The 26,479-nt window shown below is 58.5% G+C and overlaps 1 protein-coding gene across 22 annotated transcripts in view; it reads right to left on the bottom strand.

Annotated features, from left to right (window-relative positions):
• Positions 1-26,479, bottom strand: part of MACF1 (microtubule actin crosslinking factor 1) — a 156,918-nt gene that overhangs the window by 44,625 nt on the left and 85,814 nt on the right. For all 22 annotated transcript variants that reach the window (XM_075438203.1, XM_075438205.1, XM_075438210.1 and 19 more), the window contains 17 exons: positions 26,051-26,200; positions 25,715-25,948; positions 24,578-24,805; positions 23,627-24,148; positions 23,105-23,281; positions 22,245-22,368; positions 21,761-21,969; positions 21,066-21,383; positions 20,131-20,297; positions 18,869-19,025; positions 17,969-18,086; positions 16,452-16,514; positions 15,460-15,701; positions 14,869-14,998; positions 13,712-13,911; positions 12,540-13,035; positions 10,489-11,960 (listed from right to left, as the gene is read on the bottom strand). In XM_075438203.1, coding sequence (XP_075294318.1) covers positions 10,489-11,960; positions 12,540-13,035; positions 13,712-13,911; positions 14,869-14,998; positions 15,460-15,701; positions 16,452-16,514; positions 17,969-18,086; positions 18,869-19,025; positions 20,131-20,297; positions 21,066-21,383; positions 21,761-21,969; positions 22,245-22,368; positions 23,105-23,281; positions 23,627-24,148; positions 24,578-24,805; positions 25,715-25,948; positions 26,051-26,200 — 5,007 coding nt within the window. The remainder of the gene's footprint in view (positions 1-10,488; positions 11,961-12,539; positions 13,036-13,711; positions 13,912-14,868; positions 14,999-15,459; positions 15,702-16,451; positions 16,515-17,968; positions 18,087-18,868; positions 19,026-20,130; positions 20,298-21,065; positions 21,384-21,760; positions 21,970-22,244; positions 22,369-23,104; positions 23,282-23,626; positions 24,149-24,577; positions 24,806-25,714; positions 25,949-26,050; positions 26,201-26,479) is intronic.

Here is a 26,479-nt window from a genome sequence, read left to right as displayed (position 1 = left end):
GCGGGGGACGCACCAGCTCTGGGGCCGGGTTCTTAATCCAGCGCAGCTGAAACAACAAGCGGAGGACGGCCGCGCCGTGCCAGCGCCCCGGCAAAGCCACCGCCTCGGCTGGGAGCTGGCGGAGCGCGAGCAGGACCGTTACCGCTCCGGGGCCCCTCCGCCAGGAATCCCAGGCATCCGGGCTGGGGCGCGGAGGCTTTTTGTTCCACTTCGAAGAAGGAACGATTCTCGACGTGGAGCTGCCGTTTCACAGCCAGAAATTCTTTTCCCATTTCCTCACCACGTCACGTGCCACAAGCAAGCCAAGTCTTCCTCCAACACATCCCCCCCACCCCCCGTCTCTAAAACCATCAGGGAAATATTCAGCAAGTACTAAAGCCAATTAAAAACCTCCGAGCCGGAGCTCTCGCAGGGTCCCCGAGTCACAGGTCACTTGGCTTGAAGCCACCAAGTGCCACCCCGGCGACGGGGACAGAAGCCGACGGGTGCTGGGAACTGCAAGGTCAGGGCTCTGCTGGGGCTTCACGTTGGTGCGAGGGAAGGACGGGGCAGGGTGCGAAGATCCTGTCTCAGTTCTTGTCCTTTCGGGTGTCTCTGGCCAGCGGCAAGTGCCAGGACGGAAAGAAACGGCTGAGAGAGCCTCAGAGCCGCAGCGCCGGAGCTCAGGGGAGCGTGGCTGCTCGCTGCGCAGCTCGCTGGACCCGCAGCAGCGGTGGGCCGAGCAGACCACCAGGACCTCTCCTTCGGCTTCTGTTCAGCCACCAAACCTGCTCTCACCTGCCCTGGTACCAGCACGTTTTGGCCAAACCCAAGTTGGCGTTCGTGGCTGCGGACGATGCGCTCCGGTGCTGGGATGCCCGTGCTCCGGGATGCCCGTGCTCCGGGATGGCCGTGCTCCAGGACACCCGTGCTCTGGGATGCCCATGCTCCGGGATGGCCATGCTCCAGGATGCCCACACTCTGGGATGCTCATGCTCCAGGATGCCCGTGCTCCGGCATGCCTGTGCTCCGGCATGCCCACACTCTGGGATGCCCACACTCCGGGATGCCCATGCTCTGGCAGCCAGCCCGCCACGGGGAGAAGACCAAGAGCTCTACCGAGGGCTTTCACCCAGCGCGGACCCACTCGTGCCCCAGAGCCACCCCAGCCCACCCAACGGCCACGTCCTGCGGGTAAAGACCCTCGGCTAAAACCCCCCAGAGGCTTTCCCTGCTCCAAGCAGGAGCATCGCCATTTGTCTCCCGGAGCCGCAGGTTTCAAGCTTTCCTCATATGGCCACCGGCCCCGGCACACGGGGTCGCGTGCCTTCCCCGTCACGGGGTGATGTCACCCTGTTTACGACCGCGTTACATCCCGCCCGCCGCCGCCGCCACTGTTTACATGGGAAAGCGGTCTTTGGAAACCAATATATTTTTAGCTTTCCTTTAACGCATCTCGGCAGCTGGAAATGAGGGACCTGCACTATGTGACAAGCAAGAGAGCCCGGAGACAGCTCAAGATCTCTGATGGACACGTCGCTAACGAGCCCAGGGTACAACCAAGGGCCTTCTTGGTCCTCAAAGCTTCTTCAGTCTTCCCCTCGGTGCCCTCCTGCCCTGGGCAGTGCAGCGCCCGCTCGCCCAGCCCGGCCGAGGGTGGGTGTGGGAAAGCTCCTGCCTTTGCACCACAAGCTTTGTCCCAACAGGTTTAGCTGACTCTGTCCCCCATATCCAACTCCACGGGGGTCACCGTGTCCCCCCCAACTCCACGAGGGTCACCAAGCTGACGGTGGCAGGGACGTGGCACCACGTCCAAGCGAGGCAGAGGGGATGAACCCCGACGAAGGGACGCGGGGCGGCTTTTGGCCTCCCTCAGGCACCGCGATCAAAGCACAAAGCCAACTCATGCACACCCAAAACCTGCCTTGGAAACCGCTTTTTAGGTTTTGCTGGGATTTTTACTGGAGGATTCATGGGTTTTTTTAAAGCCTTTGCTGCATTTGTCAGCAGGTCTGCGGGATTTCTTTATCTCCCTCTCAGCGCTGTTGCTCTCCTAAACTCGCTCCTTTTGCCAAATCTTTGCAATTGCCATTTCGGCGCCGCGTGGGCAAGCTGCGAGCTCCCAGCCCGTTCCAGGCAAGAGCACCAGGGCTCATCCCACCCCACCGCGCCAGGCTGGGCGCTCCCCCATCCCCTCGCAGGGCTGGGGGGGGGGGGGAACCCGGCCTGGCTCCATGGGGGTCTGCACCTCCACCGGAAAAGTTTTAGAAAGCGGTTAAAAACCAAACTCCCGGAGAAACATTCTGCAATTTGGATGTGCAGATGCAGTGAGCACTGCATTTTTAAATTTATTTTATTTCGCCAAGGGTGCAGGAGCTGCACCGTAGCGCTTTCCTATATATTTTCCTATATATAATATAGGAAATATAGACGCTGGTATAAATAATTCTCCCGAACGCAGCCTGGAGCCCTCGCGTTACAGCAGCGCTCAGGCACAGCCCCGCACCCTGGCACCCGGCGCTCGGTCGCTGCCGAGCCTGGGGCTCCCCTGGGACCCCGCCTGTGGGCACAGAGCACCCCGAAACAACCCGAGAGTCACCCGGGCTGGGACCGCGAGCGCAGGGTAGAGCCATGGGCCAGGGTCCTCATCACTGGGAGCGTGGCTGGGCACCACGGTGGAACCCCCCGAAATGCCCATTTTTGCCCCCAGCTGCCTGGTTTTCCTGCAAATTCCCCTCCACGACGGGCAGGCTTTGCTCCGGTGCTGCGTGAGGGTGGCTGAAGCACCCCAGGCTCTCCAGCCGTCCCGCCCCACGCTGCCAGCACCCCAGCACCCACGGGCAGGGTGCTGCCACCCCACCGCCCAACCCCGGGGAACGGGACACGGCGGACACGGCTCCTCACGCGGTGTCAGAGTGATGGGGGAGAGCAGGGAGAGCCGAGGGAGGGGGTGATGAATAAACTGCTCTGGAGGCTCTTTAGGAAGTGAGGTAAGTGCGTTATCATCCAGAGAATCCTCTGGATGGGAGACATTTTAAACCACTCCTTCGGTAGAAGAATTGGCGATTGTCCTTGGTGACTAACCCAAGGCTGAGCCCTTCCCCAGAGAAGTCCCCGTCTGCTCCCAGACCCCGTGGCCACGGTCGCAAACGGTGACTCGCCGGGACACCGCGGGAAAAGTCCTGGGTTGGCTCCACCACGCGCTTCCCCACCGATCCCCCCTGCCACGGCCACGTCCCGCCGGGATCGGGCTCCTCTCCCTCCTCTGCTCAGTCCTTGCAAACAAAAGCTTCCCACCTCCTCCTCCCTCGGATCCGCAGCTCTCCCGGTCTTATGCAAAGCCGGTATTTTTAGCATCTCCTGGAAACACTGCGAAGTGTCAGCACCGCCCGCTAACGAGCGCTCCTGCGAGGGGACGTTCCTACGGCCATCTCCCCCCGCCGAGAGCCAGCAGGGCCACCACAGCATCTGCAAGCGGGTGGCTTTGGAGCAGCGACCCGAGCCGGTTCCCGAAAGGGACCACTTGATCCCAGAATCACAGAATCCCAGCCTGGCAGGGGTTGGCAGGGCCCTCTGTGGGTCCCCCAGCCCAACCCCCTGCCCAAGCAGGGTCACCCAGAGCAGGCTGCACAGCGCTGCGTCCAGGCGGGGCTGGAATATCTCCAGAGAAGGAGACTCCACAGCCCCTCTGGGCAGCCTGGGCCAGGGCTCTGTCACCCTCAGAGTGAAGAAGTTCTTCCTCGGGTTCAGCTGGAGCTTCCTCTGCTTCAGTTTGTGCCCATTGCCCCTTGTCCTGTCGCTGGGCACCACTGGAAAGAGCCTGGCCCCGTCCTCCTGACCCCCACCCTGCAGATATTTAGAGGCATTTCTAAGGTCCCCAGTGATCACAGCCTAATTGTTTTATGGTCAAGAAAAGATAAAATCTAAAAATTCAAAAAAAAAGCCTTGTGATGATTTGGTCAGTCTCAGCAGGTCCCGGCTCAATTCGCTCCGTTCCGGGCTTGCTGGGGGTCAGGGCAGTGCCCGTGCCTCCCTGCCTGCCCGCTGACAAGTCAAGGTCAAAACCCACCCATGGCTCGCTGACAAGCACGCCGGCAACGCTCCCTCCAGGGAGTTCGAGCTCCAGGGCCACATTTGCTCTTCCCTCTGTGACAAAATTTATTTCCAAGGCACGAGGAGGCTGCAGGAACCCCTCGCGCTCAAGTGCCTCTGGTGCGAACGGGTTTATTTACAGCACCAAACCCACCAAGGCTCTGCAGCTCCGCTCGGCCCAGCCAGGGTCGGTGACAGCCCCAGCACCCGGCACAGCCCGCGCCTACCACCCGCCCTTCATCATCCTCTTCTCCAGCGAGGGGAGATGGTGCCTTTAAGGCAGCTTAACAGCTGTCAGAGAGGAGGCATTTTTGCGTGTGTTGCTGATGCTGAAAATACTAGCCAGAGATACTTTAAGTAGGTCTGGAAAGCGTTCAACGAGAAGACACCGTGGTGCAGCCCGTCCCCGCTCCCAGTCCCACCCAGCTGCTCCCAACTGGGCGACTGTCGGGAGCCGCACGCATTCCTCCGGGGGCACGGAAGGGTTAAAAATACCCTCGGCCGGGCTGGGGCACAGCAAGTGGCAGAGCGTCCCTTCCCCACCCCATCCCACCCCAGAAACCCACCTCCCCTGTCCCACCCGCCCCTGCAGCCCCGCTGGCGATGCCCCCCCAGCTGCGGGGTCTCCGGCTACACGATCGGGTGCGGAGTGACCAAAATGCCTCTCCAGAGGCCCACAGACGTCTGATAGTGAAGTCACGGCTTCGAGTGCAAACGCTCTGGTGTAAACACCTCCCCTCACTGGCACACGGACCCGTGCCCGCTCCGTGGGTCAGCCCTGCGATCGATCCCGGGACGGGATGCCGGTTTTCCTCTGCCCATCCTCAGGAGCAGAGACGTCCCGGAGACGGAATCACAGGATCACAGAAGGTTGGAAAAGATCCTTAGGAGCATCACGCACGCGTCTTACAAAGGAAGAGCACAAAACGTCGCTTGCGCAGTCGGGGACCGTGCTCATTCCCCGCTGAGGAGCGTGTAAATGGGATAAACTGGGAAGAACCCACCCGTTTCGGTCCTCCTGCAAAAAAACGCCGCGAAACACCGCACGGCACTGGGCAGCCAAGTCCCCACCCCACGTCTCTCCCTGCCACCGATGCCCCGTGTGACGAGAACAGCTCCCGGGGGGGATGCGATGCCACTGGCAGCCCCGTCCCGAAGAGCTGCGGGCAGCACCAGGGAGAAACCCAGCGGCACCGGGCACGCGGCAAACAGTAATTAGCAACAGCGGCGTTTCTGATAACACCGTTGAGTCAGCTCCCCGGTCTGAAAGGTTGGGGGAATTAAGAGAGTCATAAACAGAGCGCCGAAGCAAGCCGGCGTCCTCCCACCGCGACGGGGGACGGCAGCGGGGAGGGCACGGCAGCGCGCCCGGCTCCCGACCAGCGCTGGGTAATTGCTGCTTTTGCCGCTGGTGAAGCGGGGAGGACCCGGCGCGGGACCAGACAGCGCGGCATCGGAATGGCGAGATGCCTAACGCTGTTCAGGGCTTTACTCACTCGCTGCATCACCCCCTCCTGGGATTTCTTTCCTGTTTCCTTGCTTTTCTTTTTTTATTGAAGTAAAGAGGGGGCTGGAGGCGCGAGGGCTCCGCGGGCCCCGGACGACCTGACCTGCTCTAAAATAAAACGGGAGTGCGGCCTCAGTTCTTGCTGACTAGGGATTCTCCCTCCCTCCCTCCATCCTCCGGCACAAAACCCGTCCTGGCGCGAAGGAGCATCGCCCGAGCTCACTGCACCGGGCAACTCCGGCTCCAAACCACCGCCCCACAAATCCGCAGCAGGAGGAGAGGCAGGAGCCCAAAATCCCACCTCCTCCCTCCGCTCCCCAAAACCTGCCCCGGCAAAGCCGTCGCCCGGCAGGGTGGGCTGCGGCAGGTCCCTTGCTCCCCGCGGCAGACCCCCTCCTGCTCCCCCCCTTCTCTCCGGCTGGGGTAAGGGTGGGGTTTAATCAACACTCGGAGGCGAGATCCCGGATAAGCGGCGCGGCGTGTGCCAGCTGCGGCAGGTCCCGGCTCGCCGGCATTCCTGCGCCGTGCCCCAGCGCCGGCAGCAGACGCGGGGCCAAGCGCAGCTGCGGCGATGGCGGGGGCCACCGGCGCGGCATCGGGAGGGGGCCGGCAGGTCGACGGAGCTCCAGCCGCACGCAGAGGCATCGCCGCGTGTCTTCCCCAATCTGAACCTGATGGTGCCTGTTTGGTTGTGTCAAGTTCGGATTTTTTCCCTGGGTTTCGGTTTGGGTGAAGCTCTCCAGACTCTGGCAGAAATCTCTCCTGGCCGTTGGGCACAGCTCGGAAGGAAGGCAGGCTGCCCCGTTCCTGCTCTCATCGTCATCACGGCGAGGAAAATGGCCCCAGAAAACCAAGCCGGCGCTGGCATGATACGACCGGGGAGGCAGCGGCATCTTCCAGTCCCGAGCATCGCTCCGTCTTGCAGCCAGCCCCAAACCCTCTGCGAGCACCTTCAACCCAGGGCTGGGCGTTACGCTCCGCTTTGTAGGCGAAACGCGGCAACGTTCAGAGTTTGTTCAACAACAGCACGGTGAATCAAAGAGGGTCCCAGGTGGGAACTGCCAACGCTAAGTGCCAGCCAGGCTTTGAAATCCGAGTTCAAAAGCCACCGTATAAAAGATGAAGTAAACAAGAACAGGGCTCGAGCTCGCTTAGCCAGGAGGCCAAGCTGCCCCAGCACAGATGCCCAAAAACCACCCCAGAACTGGATCCCACCAGCTCTCCGCCGCCCCGGCTGACGGATGCTCTTCGGCCAGACGGGATGAGCCCGTGCCTGGGTCCTCCTGGCACCACCGCTCCAAACCAGCAGACCTCACCTCTGCTTCTCGGGTGTCTAAGGGCAGACCAGCCCCTCGCGCCGGTGGCACAAGCCTTACCCCAAGCACAGCATTACTTCCCCAGTCTTTGGGAGGAAGGGTTGTACCTCGGGGGTCTTCTAGCTCAGGGGCTGCTGATGCTGGAGAGCACGCGATGGAGGAAACCCCTCCATCTCCGCGTGACCCTTCATCTCTCATCCGTACCTGGGCAATCGCTTCCCGCAGGAATTCTGCTCTTTGTTAAACCGCATCAACGTAGCTGTTATGTTTAGTAACATTTCAACTGTTGCTCATTTGATTCCAGTCATTAAAATTTAATCTTAGTGCAAGCTTTGAGAAACCTGAGCTGACAGCAGCGAGAGCGGAGGGGGAAGAAATGTCCCAGCTCGAGAGCTCCTACGAGGAGCAATGGCTGGTGGCTGTCGCTTGTCCCCTGCGCCGCACAGCCCGGCTCACAGAAGCACAGAATGTTGGGGGTTGGAAGGGACCTCTGTGGGTCATCACTCCGCCGTGTGATGCTCGTGGAGACACGGCGCCGAAAGATTCTTCCAACTTTTCATACCCTTTTAGACAAGAAAGGGGCTCCTCAGAGAGGCAGCGAGGGAAAGACAGGAGCTTGGGTTAAACTTCTGCTGGAAACCAGGAGTTAAAGCTGAGGTTCTTTCGCTCTGACAGCTCAACATGAGCTAAAGCCTCGCTGTCTCTCCTGGAGCGTAGCTGAATCTGAAGCCATCCATCAGGATGGCCATATAAGCACAGGCTCCAAACCACTTTCAGCTGCACTTGATCTCACCACAAAACTAGGGGCTGAACTAGCTGACCCTTTCACGTCTCTTCCAGATGGGTTTCTTACAATCCTCCAACAACGCGGTGCTCCGAACCGGTCCCTGCCCCGTTTTCCCCCACCTCCCGAAGGCCGGGTCTGTCCCGATGGCCGGGGGACCCGGCGCTGGCTCAGCCCCTCGGTGCAGCCATCCCCACCGTCGCACCCGCTCGCTGAACCGCAACACCTCCTGCAAACAAAGCCTCCCCCCGAGCAAGATCCGGCAGCTGCTTCCCAGCCCCCCGCCTCCGAGAAACCCGGGCAGGAGCAGCCCTTCCCGCGGGAGAGGGCTCAGCCCTCCCGCAGCCAGGATCAGTCCCTCTGCCACCCGGGAAAGGGGCCGGGGAGGAGAGAGGGGACGCACGGGTGGCAGTTCTCCAAAAGTTAAGGGCTTGTGGCCTTTCGGGGCAAGTTTGAGAGGTGTTTGCAGGCAAGAAAAGAAAAATATATATAGGAAGCTTCAAGTATGAGCTTCTTCAACAGTCATCTGCCCACGGCTGCCGTCAGAGCCTTCAATACATCTTCTTTATTAAATTCTGGACACAATGAGTCCAGAAGTGCCCACCTTTGTCCGGGCTGCATTGGCAACTTGCCTGGAGCCCTGGGGCCATGCCTAATTTGCATCTCATTTACACAGATGTTCGTTAAAATTAATGCCTTAAGACATAATATCCGCCTGCGTTTGAGCCTTCTGGACAGACGGACCGCGTCCGCTCCTGGAGAGCCCCAGCCACCCCCGTGTCCTCCTCCCCACGCTCAGCTGCACCGTCCCCACGCCGCCCCGGGGAGCAGCCTCGGGTCCCCCCGCCGCACGGCGCCTGCGTCGTGTTCGCCATCCAGGAAGGGAGACCGTTGTGACATTGTCTTGGGCGCTGAGCAATAAAAGCCTGTGGCAACCGAAAAAAGCCCCCCTGTGCTCCCCACTTCTCCCAGAGCCCAAGCCAGGCTTCTCCACCGCTCTCCCTCCTCCGCGTACGGCGTACAGACGGTCCCTGCCTGGACGCTGCGATGCCCTTCCACGCATCTGGGATCGCATTTCCCCTTGGAGAGAACAACAAGATGAGGCTTTGCAAAAGTCTGCTCTGCAACATTTATGATTTGTGCAAAAAACCGCTTGCTCTCTGGATGAACCGTGCCCGGGAGGAATGCCGCTGCGTAACCGCGATTGCTCCATCCACCCTTCTCGCATCTCCCCCACTTTATTCTCAGCCACCACACAGCAAAACCCCATCATCGCTGCCGCAACTTTCACTTTTCCCACTAAGCTTTCCGTGAACGAAGACCCCAACTGCACCGTGTGGCCTCGACGGCCAACGAATGACTCCTGGTGAGGACACGAACAACTCCTGGTGAGGACACGAACGACTCCTGGTGAGGACACGAATGACTCCTGGTGAGGACACGTCACCCCTCCAAGCACCCTGGGCTCGAGCAGCCCAGGACACCGCTGTCTTAAAGGGCCATCCTCAAGGTCACCGAGCTGCAGACCATTCGCAAGCGCTGCGACGGGTTGAGCTGCGCCTGCCAGCCCTGCTCGCCAGCCCGGTCAACCAAGCAATCTGCACCGACACTGGGTTTCGTCATCGTTCCTAATGAGAGCTGCTCAGCCAGGAACAATCCCTTGCTCGGCAGGAAAGTTTCACTGTTTTTAAGGACTAGAAACTCCTTTTTGGATGTATTTGTTCCAAGCGACTGCGCAGTGTTTAATGATGAAGTTAAATCCTTCCCATCAATACAAGCTCGACGCAAAAGACTGCCCAACACAAGAGTTCACAGCAACGCGATCCGATGAGTTTGAGTTTACCCCGTAACACTTCCAAGCTCTTTTTCTGGATAGGTAACCCCCAAAACAGAAATACCTCGTCCTGGTGAAGGTTTCACAGAGCTGTTATGTGGTGGAACGGGATCAATTAGCCACGAGATGAAAAGTAAATGGCTGTAAGCATGCCTCCCCCTCCCAGCCCCCATGAACACCAGGAAACGAGCAGTCAGATGTAAATCAGCCCAATCATCAGCTACCGAGCACACCAGTAATAGAAGTTTCACAGCAAGAGAATTTCTAACCAGTATTAATATAATTAATGTAGTGTAACAGCGTGACCCAACACCATAATACTGTGTAAAAAAATATCAAGCACACTCCAACTCATCCCTCTCTCAGCATTTCACGCAAGCCTCAATGGTCCCTAGCAGCTCTTTGCTGGAAACATGAACAGCCCACGGCAAAACTTCGCCTTGGTTTTATTCCCTGGGTGTGTACCTCATCCCACAGCTAATCTCTGGCTTTATTTGTACCCAAGGACCCCAAAAACGGACTTACGGATGTCCCAGATGAAGTGAACAACAAGCAGGAATGGTAGACCAGGTAGAAGGACCTACAGGATGATCTGATCTGGACTAGACTCTCAGATGAAGCCAACTTAAAAGCCCCAAAACATCCATCCCTCCCCCATAAATGCCAACCACCTCTACAAACCCACGAGGTACCGGCACGCCAACATTACACATTACAAGGAGAACAGGGAAAAAGTTTTTTCCTCCCAATCATAAAATCTTTCTGCACCTTTTCACCGCAGACTATCAAGTCCAGCCGTTGATCTTACATTCTCCAGAGCAAGGGTATTTTACTACACCAAAAATGCTAACATTATAGCATCAAACAACGAAGCCGCGATAGCTTGAAGACCAGGGGTCCTACGCAAAAGACCACAACTAGACAGACCTTCAAACACCACCAACAACTTAAGAAACTTCATGGCCAAAAGACTTACCTTGAAGTCTGCCAGCTGCTGGTTGATGGTTTCCACCTCAGTTCCCACCACCCACTGCAACGCCTCGTTCTCCTCCGCCGCCGTTGTCATGTGGGTCAGCTCCTTCAGCCTGCTGTAAAAGTCCTCGACACGAGACAGGGTCGTTTCTACCTGCTCCTGACGGTTCTTGCCTCTCTCCGTGAGTTTGCTGCACTGTTTGCTCAGTGACTCCAATTCACGTTTCAGTCCTAGTAAATCAGGGCTCCCTTCGTCCTCCAGCATCTTCTTGCATTCACTTTCAGAAGCTTCGATGTCAGACTTCAGCCTGTGGAGTTTGCCCAGGAATGTGCGAACGTCCTCCGCTTGGGACTGAAGGCTGTCAGAGTCTCTCCCGATGGGGCCCATGCTGTCTAGCTCATCGTCGAGATCGGCCAGTTGAGAGAACATCTCCCTGACCCGACTATTGAACTGGCCGATCCCCTCAAGCTTGCTTTCCATGAGCATACAGCAGTCATTTACTTTCTGCTTCACAGCTTTGAAGTCCTGCTGAGCCACCTCAGCTTGGCTCAAGAGCTGGGAACAGTCGGACCCATCTGGGGCATCTTCTACCAGACCTTGGGTGAAGTTTTTCAGATAATCCACTTGCGGCTCCAGGGCCTGCAGCACCTCCTGCTGGGCCCTGAGCTTCTCCAAATTCTTGTTGCTGCAGGCTTGCGGCCCTAGTGCATCATAGATCTCCAGTTGGTGTTTCGCCCCTTCCAGCTTCTTCTCAATGTTCTTGAAGCTCTCTTGAAACTCCTTGAGCCTCTGTGACATCTCTTCGATGGAGCCTGTCTTGGCTTGCAGCTCTTCTGTGATGGCATCCATCTTCTGATTGATCCCAGCCTTCTCATCCCGAATGTCGTCCTCATCGGTTTGAGAAGCGTCAATCAGGATGTCGGCGGCACTGTTCAGCATCTCCAGCAAGGAGCGACGCTTCTCCACGTCACTCAGCATAGCCTTTGATCTCAGCAGAGTCGCCTCCAGCTGCACCGGATCCAGAGTTACTTCCAGCTCCGACATCTTTGCCTTGCAGTCCTCCACCCAAGGGAGGAGGTCCTCCATGTGGCGTTGGTACTTCTGAGCTTTCTGCAAACAGTCCTTGAGCTTAGAGTGTCTATCAGCAGCCTGTTTGCTGAGCTCTTCCCAGTGTGTTTTGAGGCTGACCAACTGGTTTTGCAGAGTGGTCTTCTCCTCCCCAGGCTGGACAGAAAGCAGCAAAGATTCTCCCTCGGCTACAATCATCTCGTAGGAGCCACTGTGTTGGTTGAGGCTCTTCTGGAACTCTTCTTGTTCCTGAATTTGGCTCTGTAGCCTCTCCAGTGTGGCAGAAATAGGTTGGCTCTGAGCTTGCTGGCACAGTTTGTCATCTAGCCAGGTCCTGAGTTCATCAAACATATGCTGGAACTGCTGGGAACTTGCAAGCGCAGTCTGCAGTCGGTTCATCCGGTCGGCTGAAATGGAAATAAGATTAGAACGCGACAATTAAGCTGAAATCAAATAAGCAAAGTGCAATTATTTAAAATTATCTCAGATGCACCAACTGTGTTTTGATTAACAGGAAGGAGTTTTCCATTGCATCACTAGCCTTTTTGCTCACTGATTCATAAATTTCTGAAGTAGTAATAGGTAACGATAACGCAGTAGGTCTCAGTTCTCCTGACTAGTCTCTAAGTGCAACCTCTTAAAACCAGAAGAGGCATCCCAAGATCAGAGCGTGGCCACTGGGTCTTCTCCATGGCCCATTCTGAATTTCGGAACTGGTGTTTTTCCCCCAAAGCACGGCACACGTCAGGTAGGCTTGCTGAAGAGCCCCATCAGTGGGACTAAACTGCTCACTCTCCAGGCTCAGGTATGTCCGGAGTGTGAACTCTCCTGTGCTTAGCTCCACATAAAACACCCATGAAGCACCCTAAAAAATGATAAATGGTGCTTCCCCTTGAAACCCAGTGATGGGAGAGCCCTTTGGCAAAAAGCAGGGGTGGATTTTGACATCCCAGCATCTCTTGAGTGACTCCTCCGTGCTGTCTCACCTGCCAGGTCTTCCAGCCCTTTGAGAGGGAGCGCCACCGTCTCCAGACGTTTCCTCAACTCATCTTTGAGATACTGTTCCCCGATCAGGACAGAGAGATCATCGCAGAGGGTCTGAGCCTCTGCGATCTCCTCTTCCAGCTGCTCCAGGTCCGAGCGGATCTCACTGGTTTCCTCCAGCTGCTGTTTCACGGCATCGGGCTGCGTGCTGACGGCAGACTGGCTGCTCAGGCGCTGTCCAACTGCCTTCACCTTCTCGGAGAGGCCCTGGAGGAGCTCCTGGTACTGGGTGCTCTTCACTATGGCTTGGTCAATTTGGCTGGAGCGCGAGTTGAGGCGTTCCGTTAGCTCGGACCATTTCTGATTAACCCCTTGGAGCTCTTCCCGCACCTGGTTCGTGGATGGAGAAACATCTCCAGGGCCAGTCAAGATGCTCTGAGCTGCCTGGTTGAGCTGCTCGTGCTGTTGTCTGCGAGCTTCAAATTCCTTCAGCATAAACTGGAACAGAAATAACATGAAAATGTTTGCATAAAAGTGACAGCTCCGAGTACACACAGTCAAAACAAACCAGACCTCCAGGGGCTTTATCCAGCCCATGGAATCAGAAGCAACAAGCCCTGGGCTGGGAGGACCTGGATTTACTGTGACCTTGCAACTTCAAAAGCTGGGAGGGGTCTGCGACTCCAGCACTTTGCTCTCTCTCCTATTTGTCCTGCTGCTGTGTAACGTAACATAAACCAGTTAGATGAGAGGGAAATCTAGTTACGTTAACTGGGGCATTTTATTTTCTGATGTGGCCGGTTACGGACATGTTAGGATTTGGAAGCAGGAGGTACGGAAAGGGCAGCATTGGCAAGTCCTGCAGAGCATCAGCACAGGTCTTGTTTAAAGCAATTTCACCCTCCGAGAGGGGCCAAGTGATTCACCGATGAGTCAATCCAGTGCGGGGAAGAGAGCTCGAGCACTGCACCCGTTTCAAGTTATTCACACTCGTCTGTGCTCAGCGGGGTTTGGAGGACTTGGGAGAGGAGCCACGAGGTCTCCCAGCACTCGCTGCACGGCAGAGCGAGACAAATAACTCCGAGTGCAATCTTCCACTTCACAGGCTAGATGAGACACCCTCCCCTCTTGCCCTGAACCCACCGTGCAGATGCGCACGCAGCTCCCGGCTCACCTGGACCTGCTGCTTCTGCGCGTTCAGCATGTTCGGGTCGATGGAGAGGGGTCCCAGCACGCTCATCATCAGCTCCTTCTCCATCAGCCACGGGCGCAGCTGGGCTTCGGCAGCCTGGAAGCTGGCCAGCTGGTTCACCGACTCCTCCAGCTTCTGCTGCCGCTCGGCCGTCGCCTGGCTGGCTCTTTCCCACCTGCAATCTGAAGCACCGGCTGTGTTGGCGGTGGTGGTTGTGCTCCCAGCCAGCCCACCCCTCCGTCAAGAAGGTTTTTCACCCTCCCTGTGGTTCCCCCGACGGGAAACCACATCCATTTTCAGGACACGGTTTAGCAGGTATGATGGTGTTGGGGTGACGGTTGGACTTGGTGATCTTAGAGGTCTTCTCCAACCTTAATGATTCTATGGTTCTATTCTATGACTCTATGGAATCTCCTCAGCTTTTCAATAAAACTAGTGTGGCTCTATTCACTCTCCGTCTAAAAAGCTGTTATCCACTTCTAATGGCTACGTGGTCTACGTGGTCTTGAAGCTCCTAGAAAAAAAAAAACCTTGCAAGCAGGATTTCTGCACTCTAGTCACTACGGCCACGAGCTGGTCTGACCTTGGGTGAGCCATCTCACATCCCTGGCTCGATAAATGAGGATACTCTCATGTGCGCCAGTCCTCACAGAGCACATGCAGATCTCCGGGATGGAGAACTCCATAAAAGCGTTCCTGCTATTTCAAAGAAGAGAATCTCTGGGCTTCTTTTTAAATACATAGTCTTGTTTAGTCAACAGTTCATTACCTACGATAGCCTTACTGATGACTAGAATTTTATATCAAGCAGTAAAACTTTTAATCAAAATAATCAACCCATGTCGCTCATGCTTTTTTTTTCTCCCTTGGTTTTATTTTCTTTTTTCTTAAAGAAGTAATTTAGGGAGGCCAGTCTTTAAAATATACATCCACCACTGAGATTTCATTACTCATGACAGAGCTCATCTCAGGAACACCTTGCGCACCAGACAGCTTGGAGATAAGTTTGCTATTTACTGAATTTTAATTGGAAGTGACTCTGCTCTGCTGTGACTTTGGAGTCGCCCTCCACTCCTGCACCGCTTCTAACGTGATCTTTCAAGACAGAATCTGCCTCACTAAGTGCTTCAGGCACTTACTCAGGTCTTCCTGCATCTTCTTCCAGTTTGCTGCTTCCGGAGAATCTGGATATTTCTCCAGCAAGCCAGAAAGTGCTTCCTTTACCTTCTGGATCTTCCCTGAATTCTGTTCCAATTCAGCCAGAAATGCCTGGAAAATAATCATTTGAACTTCTTCAGATGAAGAATGAAATCACCGAGCAGGAACGAAGCAGCAGCTACAAGCTGGAGCTGGACAATATCTGTTCTTTGCTCTTTAATGAAATCACTTCATTTTATTAGCAATATCATGAGCTAACTTGGCTCCAAGAGCAAGGCCAGGCTGGGAACTGCTTTCCAGGAGGAGCTGGAGTGACCCAGCAACATGAGCCGCAGATAAGCGCCTTCCCCCGAGCCAAACGCCTGAAAGCAACAGGTCTAAAAGCAAAGCGGCCGAGCACAGCGCGGGGCTCCTGCTCCCTGAACCCGCCTGCGAGCCCTGGGCAAAGCCCTGCTTGAACCCTGGGCAGATCCTTGCTGTTAATCCCAGTCCTGCTGCAATAAAGCCCATCTCCGAGGACCTTTGGGAGGAGATGCTCAGATCCCCGTTTTTATGCTCTGAAGAGAATTTACCTTGTTGTGCTCAGCCTGGGCTCTCATCGTCTCTGTCTTGGTGGGCGAGGAGGAGGCATCCAGCTCTGACAGCGTTCGTTCCTTCGACTCCAGCCACTTCAGCATCGAGCTCGCCTCCTCCTGCACTTCTTGCATCGCCTCCAGCATCGCCGAGAGCTGCTGCTGGCGTTCCCGCAGCGCCGCGCCGAGGCCCCGGTACTGCTGGGTCACGTCCGACACATCGCACTGGATCTCGGTCAGATCTGTTTCCAAAAAGCAGCCCGAGGTGAGGACCACTGCCCGCCATCGCTCCTCTTAACCTGGACTGGCGGGTACCCATCTCGCCCCGGGCAGCCAGCGCTGGCCAAGCAGGAGGAGCGAGCGGCCACGCCGCCGTCCGTCTGTCCGCAGAGCGATGTCGGGTTATCCTCACCCCTCACGCCCCAGCGGCCCTTCCCGTCGCACCGCGTACGCATGTGGACAGTTTGCAAACAAAGCAAACGCCTTCGTGTTCGCGAGGCTGATGCAAGCTGAGCCCCCCCCTTCACAACGTCGCTGCTGATACAGCTTCAATAATTTGACACCAAAACATAAAGGCACTTTTATGCACTTATTATCTCGTTAAACCAGGGAACTAACAGATAACGGGCATTCATTAAAATTGCTCTTCAAACTGAAGGGCTGGATGGCGTTCTAATCCCTTAGAACCAATAAATTTAACTGCAGGCCTTCAAACGATCTCCCATTTCTCAGCTCTGAACACCACCCGACGGGGTGTCCTTCAGCCTGCCCTACCCCCTCCACCACCGCCCGCCCGTCCCGAGGCTCCGGCGCAGCGCGGCTCAGAGCTCGCCAGCCCATTTGCGGGCTCATTTCGCTCGCGCCGGGACGCTGACGGTGTCACGTCGGGGTTTACACCCTCACGGGTGGGAACGCACCGACAAAAACGGACAGGGAGACGGCGAGGCGGCCTCGGCACGCGCGTGCCGGCGCAGCGGTGACAGCGAGCTCACCTTTGCACGTGTGGTATCCGTTCACGCTGCCGACCGACCCTCCCGGCGCGGGCAGCGCGGCACCTGGGCAGAGGGGACGGAGACAGACAGAGGGACAAGACAGACACGTTAGGAATGCGGACAGCAAGCGACGGAAGGCCCTCCACGACACGGACCACACCGGCCACCAAGCACAGACACAGCGTCTCCGCGGGCCCCCCCGCCCGGCGCTGACGAACCCCTCGGCGCCCAGCGATCGGCATTCATCGGATTTGGTGCCCGTTTCTTTCTCCTCCTCCCGATGCACCCGCACCCCTCGCGTTCCTGGAGCTGCTCCTGCCTCGCTGGACCAGAAGCAGCAGAGCTGAAGCTGCCTGGAGCCGGGCACCTCTCCCAGCATCGCCCAGAGACCAGGACCTGGCTCCTGCGTGGACCATAACCCTGGGGCCACCGGCACCCCTGGGAAGCTGCTACCCTCCACGTGATTTTGTGAATTATAATATCAAGTGAGATTGCTGAATGCCTTCCCTGAAGAGATTAACTCCCCTGAAGAGATTAACTCCTCCATATTCTCCTTTTCTCATGGGATGAAGGTGCTTACAGTCACCCTGGTGCACAGACGTGCTCTCTTGGCCAAGAGGCTCTGCATGGAACACGTCGGCGTCCCCTCCTTGGACACCAGATATCCCAGCTACGCTCACAGCCAAAGGGGGATTCAGCAGCAGCGTCATCAGGTAAGTCTCTCCCTTTCTGCCCTCGCATTTTAAAGCTTTCATGGATGCGAGGGGTGGCGGCTTCAGTCCCCCCACGTGGGTCACCACGTGGGTCACCCACAAGTGTCTCCCCACTTCTCTTGGAGGTTTCCCACTGAACTGCTCCTCACGTCAACCCGAACAAACACATTCAGACTGCGCATTCCCGTAAATGCCCATCAGCAACGAGAGTCCAGGGGCTTGTTCTCACGAGCTGGAAGACATCTTCTAGCTGGTTTCCAAATGAACCAGACATAATCTCATTCCCTCGCAGACTCGAAGCCAAAAAGGAGGCTAGTAAATCACATCTGAATATCGCAGTCTTCAGTTTCGTCCAGATACGAAACCCAAATGCTGGAGTTTAATTAAACCACTCCAGTCCCCAGGAGAAAGCAGGAGCTGCCTCCATGAGCTCCCTGTGGGGCTGAGAGCCCGGACCCCCGCGCTGTGGCAGCCTGAAGCTCCCATGCTCCCTCCGAGCAGCGAGACGCGTCCCCACGCTGGGCCCACGGCCAGGGTAACTCGGTGCTCGTCACACTACAGCCAATTAAGCCAAGCTGGTGGGCTCCAAGCACTTGGCTGATGCATCAAAACAAGAAGCGGCAGCAATGCGACCATGGGGCTGAGCCCCACGATACTCGGACCACCACGGGCCCTGTGAAGTTTGTTGAAAGGGGGAAATAACCTCATTTTTTTGCTTAAGGCAGGCTCAGAGAAGATGCAGCAGCGAGAGCAAACAGGGTGCCGAGGAAGGAGGATCCTGGGGAGAGCCGGGCTGCGACTCACCTGCCTTGGACGGGGTGTCGGGGGCCGTAATCTCCACGATCAGGTTCTCCAGGAGGGTCCCTCTGCGGCCGATCTCCTCCACCTGGGCCCCCTTCCCCTTCCACTCCTCCAGCAGATCCTGGTCAAAAGCAAAGGCTGGGATGGGTGGCTGCGCTTGCCCTGCCGCAGAGCCCTCCTTCCTCGCCCGTCACCTCTGCGGTGACTCGGTGGCACCGGGACCCGGCGCCCAGGGAACTCGCAAAGGACGCACCGGCACGCAGCGAGCAGACTGCGCCGGGAAAGTGGGTGTCTGTACGTTTATTTTGGTTGGGGGAATCAAAGAGCAAAAAAGCTCTTTCCTAACGAGCAGGTCTGTCGCTGGAAACCTTCTTCTCCCTCCTCCTCTCGACACAACCCAGCCTCACGCGAGCCCGGTCCCCGCAGCTTTTGGCAGAGCCCGGCGGCGTGCCGTGGGGTGCGAGGGCCGGGGGTGGCTCGGCAGACGCTGCTCTGCCTCTGAGTCAAACCCTTGGCTGAGATAAAGCACCACGGTGGTGGAGAGGAGCGGGGGCTCAGATGATGGGAGGCTGCCTTCCACGTCTAGCAAGGGGAAACACTCAGCGAAAACGAGTGTCCTCGGGTCTCCCACTCCCAAACCCCCGCCCTGAGCAGGCAGGGGAGGGAAGGGAAAGCAGGCAGCGCCCAGGAGGACCTTCACACCGCTCCCTTCTCCACAAGCCAGGGACCACTGGATGCACAGACACCGCGGGCTGGAGCCTGGTAGGGAGCACAGGGGAGCCCACAATTCCCGAGACCATAAAACACCTCCCAGGGCTCTGCTTCCTGGGATTTATTCCACGTTCCAGTGTTTCCACACCAGCTGCCAACTTTTCCAGTCTGGTTCCGGCTCCCGCTGCCCACCTGGATCTGCTGCCTGCACTTGTGCAGCTCCTGGGTGCCCAGGGAGGTCTCAGCGGGCGGCATTTTGCCTTCGCTCTCCTTCAGCCACTTCCTCACGGCCCCGACCAGCTTCCGAAACTCATCCAGTTGCTCCTGGCAGGACGACGCATCCTTTGCTCTGCGAGTGAAAAGGGTTCGGAGAGTCAGAGCTCGTGCTTTGCCTTGCAATTACCCCTGCTTGAATGTAGCACAGTTGTGTCTCCAGAAGCCTTTCTTTTTATTATTATTATTATTAGATGTTGCTTAGGAACAGCGCACACAGTGCCAGCCAAAGCGGGGTGCACGCCGCAGCCTCCCCTCACGGCTGGAGCCCCCCAAAGCCGTGGCCGGTGGCACTTTTGGGGTCTCTCCGGCACCATCACAGCAGCCGACAGCCACGGGACCACCCCTGCCATCCCGCGCCGGCTCTGCACCGGGCTCTTTGTCCTGGGGGACGCGAAGCTTCGGGAAGACAGGGCTCATTCATGCTGCCTCGCCGCAGCCAGCTGCAGCCCCGGGGAGGCCAGGCTCGGCCTCCCCTCCTCCCTGTCCCCCGCTCTCAGCCATTCAGCCCATCCCGGAGGAACAAGGCAGCCCCCGGACGGGAGCTACGGCCCCTCCGGCTCATCCTCACCCACCGCAGCTGCGAGCAGCCCGCACGGGGCCGGCCGGAGGCAGCTCTCTGCGCCACGCTGAGTTACTGGGTATTATTAGGAGATTCATCTGCTTTTCCCCACCACCTCCCTGTATTCAGCTGGGAGGCTGGGGACACAGCCCGGGAGGTGTGACCCCCCCGGGGACGCAGGCGAGCTGTCCCTCCAACCCTGCTCACGCTGCTCAGGCTGCTGCTGACGCTCCCTTTCACCCCCACTTCAAGGTGACAGGCTGCTCTGCTGTCACCTCCCGGAAAGCACGCCTGGGGCAGGCTCCCGATCCCCCGCCAGCACCCCGCTCCCCTCCGGCAAGATGCTCTGGGATGGAGCTGTGGCAGCCCACACGCCGGGAAACGCGCGAACGCCGGCTCCTGCAGCACCAGGAATTTTTCACAACGCCCCCAGCCAAGGCTTTTTTTACCGCGTCAGCTGGAGCGAGCTGCCTGACGTCTGCCGGCGTGGGAGGAGGGAGGCAGGAAGAGTTCGCTCGTGCCCCCCCGCGGAAAGGAGATCTCCACGGGGTCTTGCTTGGACCAGGAAGCCACCCCCAAAGTCACCTCCCCAGGGGGTGGCCGGGACCCTGGGACTCACCTCTCTTTTGCCACCTTCTGCAGCTGCAGGAAGTCTTTCTTCAGGCTCTGCAGCTTCTCCTGATGCTGGGAGGCAGCGGGGGCGAAGCCGCAGGAGCCCAGCTCCGCAGCCAGGTTCTCCAGGGTGGCCAGGTCCTCCTGGTGCTGCCTCATCTCCGAGTTCAGTTCCTGCCAAGAGCAAATGGCGATGCCGACCATGCCCGAGGGATGAACCGGACATCCCCGCGTCCCGGTGAGCTGGAGCCATGAACTGCACCAGCGCCGAAGGGGCCAGCACGGCTCAGTCCCACAAAGCTCCCCCCAGCTCCGGCTCAGCAAACACTTCCAGCAGCTGTGGGTACCAGTCCCACCTTCCCAGTGCTGGTGTCAGCCCAGGCAGTGAATGGGATGGGGGGGCCCTAGACCAGGCCAAATCAACCCCCCACACAGCACAAGCATCTGGTTTTACACCAATTTGAGAGCGTTTCTGAGGCCGTGGTCAAAGCACCCCCCGGCGCTGAGCACTCTCAGGAAGCCAGAGGGAAGAATCCCACACAGCCGTGACCGGGCACCCGGACACACGGCATCTCCGAGGGCTTTGTCACATCCTGCACTGCGCTCGCTGCCAAGACTTGGGCATTTCGCTATATTAACCCCGTGGAGTCTTTAATTGGTAAAACCTTGCTATATTTGGACTGGCCCCTACGAGCCTGGCTAGAGATCCCTTCCAAAAACCAGCCTGGCTCCAGGGAAATGCCATTCCCTTCTCTCACTGCTGGAAACAGCCTCAGCCGCTCCAGCCACGCTCCGCTCCCCAGGCAAAGAGCCGGCAGAGCTCCTGCAGATCCCGGCAGCCTGGGAGCGAACCAGGAGCTGCCTGCGCAGGAGGAAATCCCTGCAAAACAGCCCTGCCCCAGAAACCCGACGCAGGTGGAGTCTTCTCCCCCTGCACCTCACCTGGATGTGCTGGGAGAAGCGAGCGATGTCCCGGTCCGGCTGATTCCCGGATGCCAACACCCGCGCTCTGCTCTCCGTGAACTGCTGCAGCTTCTCCGAGAGCTGCTCGTACTGCTCGACCTTGGGCAGAAGGCCCTTCAGCGCGACCTCCCTCTCCCGCTGCTGCCGGCACAGCCTGTCGAAGTGCTCCGTCGCCTCTGCCAGCTTGGCCCGCAGGGCAGAGGCCGTGGGGCTGTCCGCTGCCTCCGCGAACCGCGTCACCATCTCACGGGTGGCTTCCAGGCAGCTCTTCTGCCTGGCGATGTCCTGCTTCAGCTTCTGCAGTGAGCACACGCAGAAAGGGATGACATTTTAGGAAGGCTCTTGAGCAAAACTGAATTGGCACGAAGCGGCTGGGCCACTCTTGGGAAGGAACAGTCAGGCAAGAACGGGTTTCCAGCCCGGTTTTCCTTTCCTCTCTGATCTCCCCAACCCGCTCTGCCTTTCCCAGTGCCTGACCTCTAAGCCCTGCTCGTCAGCTGAAGAGAGACTTCCAACAGGTCTGCATCCTGGCTTAAAGAAATTAAGTAAAGTTTCTGCTCATATCCCTTTTTAGGGGTTTTTTTGTGCTTTCAGAATACCACAGCCAACCCCAGCAACTGCCCGCCCGGCCCCGGTGCTGCAGACGGGCGCGGGAGCTCAGGGACCGGCCTTACCGCGCTCGTGGCAAGCGAGTCCTGGATGGTGGCAGAGGAGAGCGCGGCTGGCTGCTCTCCCTCCAGGCTCTTCTCAATCTCAGCCACCGACTGGAGGAGGCTCTCCAGGCTCTCCTGGACGCTCTGGGACTGGGCAATAGATTTCTGCAGCAGGTCCGAGCGCTCGGCCATTTGCTGGGAGAGGCTCTGGAAGCAGCTCACGATGGCATCTGCAGAGTTCAGTGCAAAGGAGAATCAGTGGCGAGCAGCAGGTACCACCTTTGGCTCCTGCCAAACTCGCGCTGACGATGAATGCCCATCCCTGACCTCAGCAGCGAGACAGGGGACTCGACACGAACGGCCAAGCTGGATCTCAGCCCTCCCCATGCCCAAACACAAGCCCTGAAGATTCATTGCTAGGTCCCCAAAAGCAGGAGACCTCATCTTTCCTCCCTCCCCGGTTTGTTTTCGCACTCTCCCCAGCCGTCCCTGCTTTGCTCTGTACCTGTCGTTTCCCGAACGTGCCCATGGTCCGGCGCCGGCTCCCCTTGTACCTCCAGCAGGGACCGAGCCGCTTTCTGGAGCTTCTCCACCGGCACCTGATGCTCAGCGAGGTCTCCCTGCAGCTGCTGCTTGGACATGAGACAGGGCAAAGTCACCAGCGGGTCACACGCGAGAGACCCGCACCCATGCAGAGCTCAGTGCTCCATTTAAACCCTGCCAAAGGACCCTGTCCGCTTCAATTACAAAATTATTAAGAAAAATAATAACGAAGGTTGGAAGGTCCAATCCCATGCTGCACGCAGAGCTGGCTCAGGGGGTCTGGGCTGTCCCAGTGCCCAGCCACCCTCCCGGGGGAGGAACGTCCTCCCCGTGTCCCGCTGGGATGTCCCTATGGCAGTGCGAGACTGCAGTCCCGGGTCCTTGCTCTGAGCACCTCTCAGCAGGGGCAACGGGCACAAACTGAAGCAGAGGAAGCTCCAGCTGAACCCGAGGAAGAACTTCTTCCCTCTGAGGGTGACGGAGCCCTGGCCCAGGCTGCCCAGGGAGGTTATGGAGTCTCCTTCTCTGGAGATATTCCAGACGCGCCTGGACAAGGTCCTCTACAGCCTGCTGTAGGTGACCCTGCTTCAGCAGGGGGTTGGGCTGGGTGACCCACAGAGGTCCCTTCCAACCCCGACCATTCTGTGATTCTGTGACCTGCAGTGCTGGGACCTCCTGAGCCTGCAGCTACACCTTTGCACTCCACCAGCCAAAAAAGCGAACGGCTCGAGTCTCTTCACTGCTGCTGACTGCTGAGAGCAGCAGCCAAACTCCCACCCGGGCTCCACCGCTCCCCCAGGAGATCACCCGAGGACGCCGTACCTTGGCGCTGGCGAGCTGCTTTTGCAGAACGGCCGGATCTGACGAAACCGTCTCGGAGAGCAGTTTCCCAACGGCAGCTTCGCTCTCCCGCAGCCACGTCCTGAGAGCCTCTGCCACCTCCTGGAACTGCTGGTAGTGATCCAGCAAGGTGTTCAGGTGGGACCCAAGCTTGGTGCACTGCAAAGAGGCAACAAGACGTAACGGGAGGATGTGCTCAGTCACAGAGCAACCCAGGCCCCGGTGGAGAACGCACAGAAATCACCAAGAAAATAGAATTAAAAACCCAATCTTGCCATATATATTAAAGGAATTACAGGAGGCAACACGCAGACCAACACCAGACAGAGGGTGTTCCTCCTGCCCAAGCTCTGCAGAAGACAACCCTTGCCCTACAATCTAGGCTAGAAGTCCAGCCAGACACTCAAGAGAAACGTCCCTCTGCCATCCCTGCGCGTTCTACACGCACAGGAGGAAAACAGCACCCAGGGTTCAACTCCCAGCCTCGCAAAGCCCTTCCCGCACCTTGGAGTGCAGCGTGGTGTATCGCCGGGTCGCATCCTCCAGCTTGCTCTTGACCACGCTCCCAGACATCAGCAGCTGGGACCCTGCGTCCCCAGCAGCTCCCTCCGCGTCCAGCACCTTCTGCCCCGACATGGTGACGAACCGCAGGTCGCCTTTGTGAGAGATCACGTCTTCTGAGAAGCTCCCCTGCCGCAGGAGCAGCTGCTGGAGGGCCGCAGGGTCGCCGTCCCCCTTGTACATCCCTTCCAGATCCTGCTCCGCTTGCTTCAGCCAAGCCTCGAACTCCCCGTGATCCCGCAAGAACTTCCGCAGCTCGTCCCGCAGGACCTGCACTTGCTTCAGCCGCGCCTCCGACTGCGAGAGGGAAGCTGCGTACTGGTCCTTCAGCTCTGCCAGCCGGCCCTGGAGCCCGTCCCGCTCCTCCCCAGCCAGGCTCTGGCCGTGCTTGTCCAGGAAAGCCTGCGCCGACTGCGTGGCCAGGATGACGTCCTGCTGCTGGGCCAGCAGCTCCTGGTGCTGGGCCTGAAAGATGCCGAAGAGCGAAGGTGATGCTTGTGACCAAGGGTCTCTGCCCACCAGCACCCGGCGATGCCACGCGTGTGACCCAGCCTCCGCACCCTCCTGCGGCACTCGCAAGGTGGGGGAACACCCCAAAGGCTGGGATACCAGCAGGTGCTCTGCCCGCAGCAGAACCACCCCCGATCTCACCACGATGGGCACCTTCTCTCGTCACCCTGCCTGCACCGTGCCCTGGCACCCAGCCACCAACGCACAGACCGCGTGTCCTCCAGCGGTGGGGACTTCCCAGGAGATCCTGAGTCTCCCACGTGGAAAATCACCCTGAACACATCTTTCGGAGGCCAGACCCATCCAACGCCCCACCCCGCTCCCAGCTGTGTCAGCAGTGCGTGGGGCAGACAGCTTTGAGAAGGACGAGGTGTCAGTGCTGACCTTCAGCCTCTCGTACTGCTCATCCAGGCTCTCGGCCGCGCTGGCTGCTCCCACGACGTGGCTGTCGGGGATGTCCTGAGCGCCTGTGCCTGCTCGTGCCCCCGGTGCTTGCTCATTGGGGTGCGCTCTGTACTCCAGGAGCCCTCCCTTCTGCTCCAGCGATGCCACCCAGTTCAAGAGCGAATCGATCTTCTTGCTGTTCTCCTCCAGCTCTTTGGCAGCTTTCACCTGCAAGCACAAAAGCTCCAGATAAGAAGGACCCGTTTTCTGCATGTTCAGCAAACTGCTGCGTGGGGGAGGGAGACAAAAACCAACACAAGAGAAACCCCGAACAGTTTTCCAACCACAGCAAACACCCGAGATGCTCACAGACCTCCAAAACACTTTGTGGATCTCCAAAAAGGGGGGAGGTGCAAAGAAAATGCAGATAAACTCAGCCTCTGTTACGCTGCATCTCTGGGTGACCCTGCTTCGGCGGGGGGTTGGACTGGGTGACCCACAGAGGTCCCTGCCAAACCCGAACACTCTGGGATTCTGGGATTCGTGCCCTGACACAACCCAGATCCCCTCCCTGGTGAAACACCTGAGGGACAGAAGGGAAGGAACAAGCGAATTGTTTTATGCTGCATCACCCAGACAAATAACCAGGACCCCAAACGAATCTGACTGCACCGACTCTCTCCTGCGAGGAGAGGCTGAGGGAGCTGGGCTTGTTCAGCCTGGAGAAGAGAAGGCTGAGAGGGGACCTTAGAAATGCCTCTATCTGCAGGGTGGGGGTCAGGAGGACGGGGCCAGACTCTTTCCAGTGGTGCCCAGCGACAGGACAAGGGGCAACGGGCACAAACTGGAGCAGAGGAAGCTCCAGCGGAACCCGAGGAAGAACTTCTTCCCTCTGAGGGTGACGGAGCCCTGGCCCAGGCTGCCCAGAGGGGCTGTGGAGTCTCCTTCTCTGGAGATATTCCAGCCCTGGCTGGACGTGGTGCTGTGCAGCCTGCTCTGGGTGACCCTGCTTGGGCAGGGGGTTGGGCTGGGGGATCCCAGAGGGCCCTGCCAGCCCCGAGCATTCTGTGATTCTGTGACTGGACCTCAATGTCCACCTCCAGCAGAGCCCGGGGGCTACAGCTCTCCGCACGTTACCTTCTCGGTCTCCTGCTGCACCGCAGCAGTCACAGCGCTCTCCAGCTCCTTCTGGGCCATCTCAGTCCGTTCCTGCAGGGACTGGTACTGCTCCTTGGCACGCTGGAGCTTCTCCTGCAGCGTTTCCAGCTCCCCGGGCTCCATCTTCGCCTTGTTCTCCTCCAAAAACTCCTCTGTGCTTTTCAGGATGCTGGCGAAGGAGGCGGCTCGGCTGTGCATGTTCCTCTGCAGCTCCTGGGCAGACGATGCCGTAAGGCTCCGTGCGCTCCCGAGGCAGCGCCGAGCCTCTCCGCCTTCTGCCCCCCCCCCCCCCCCCAGTTTTTTTCCAGCACTGACCTTGACATCGCTTTGCCTCCGCTGCAAGGCGGGCAGGTCCCCGGGGCTGGCTGCTCCCTGCTGCTCCGCCAGCGTCTCCTCTGCTCGGCACAGCCAGCGGCTCAGCTCGGCCAGGCCCCGCGCCCGGGCTGCCTGCTGCTCCTGCAGCGTCTGCGGGCAGAGGGGAGAGGGGAGCGTCAGCGCCCGCGCCGCAGCCCCGGCCCCCGCGCCGCTGAAAGGCAAGGCGAGAGGTTACAGCTGGAGCATCTCCCGGAGACGAGGACGCAGCACAGAAAAGGGCTTTCATGGCTCTCCGTGGGCTCCCTCTCCCTCTCCGGCTCGCGGGGCCGAGTCCCTGCCGAGCGGGAGCTGCTCGCTGCGTGTTTGCCGCCATCCGAGCGGGCTGCTCTCAACCCGCTCTTCGAGCAGCCCGTTGAGCTCCAACGCGGA

The sequence above is a fragment of the Opisthocomus hoazin genome, chromosome 17 (genome assembly GCF_030867145.1).
Source record: "Opisthocomus hoazin isolate bOpiHoa1 chromosome 17, bOpiHoa1.hap1, whole genome shotgun sequence".
Lineage (NCBI taxonomy): Eukaryota > Metazoa > Chordata > Aves > Opisthocomiformes > Opisthocomidae > Opisthocomus > Opisthocomus hoazin.
This window is presented reverse-complemented; position numbering and strand designations above follow the sequence as displayed.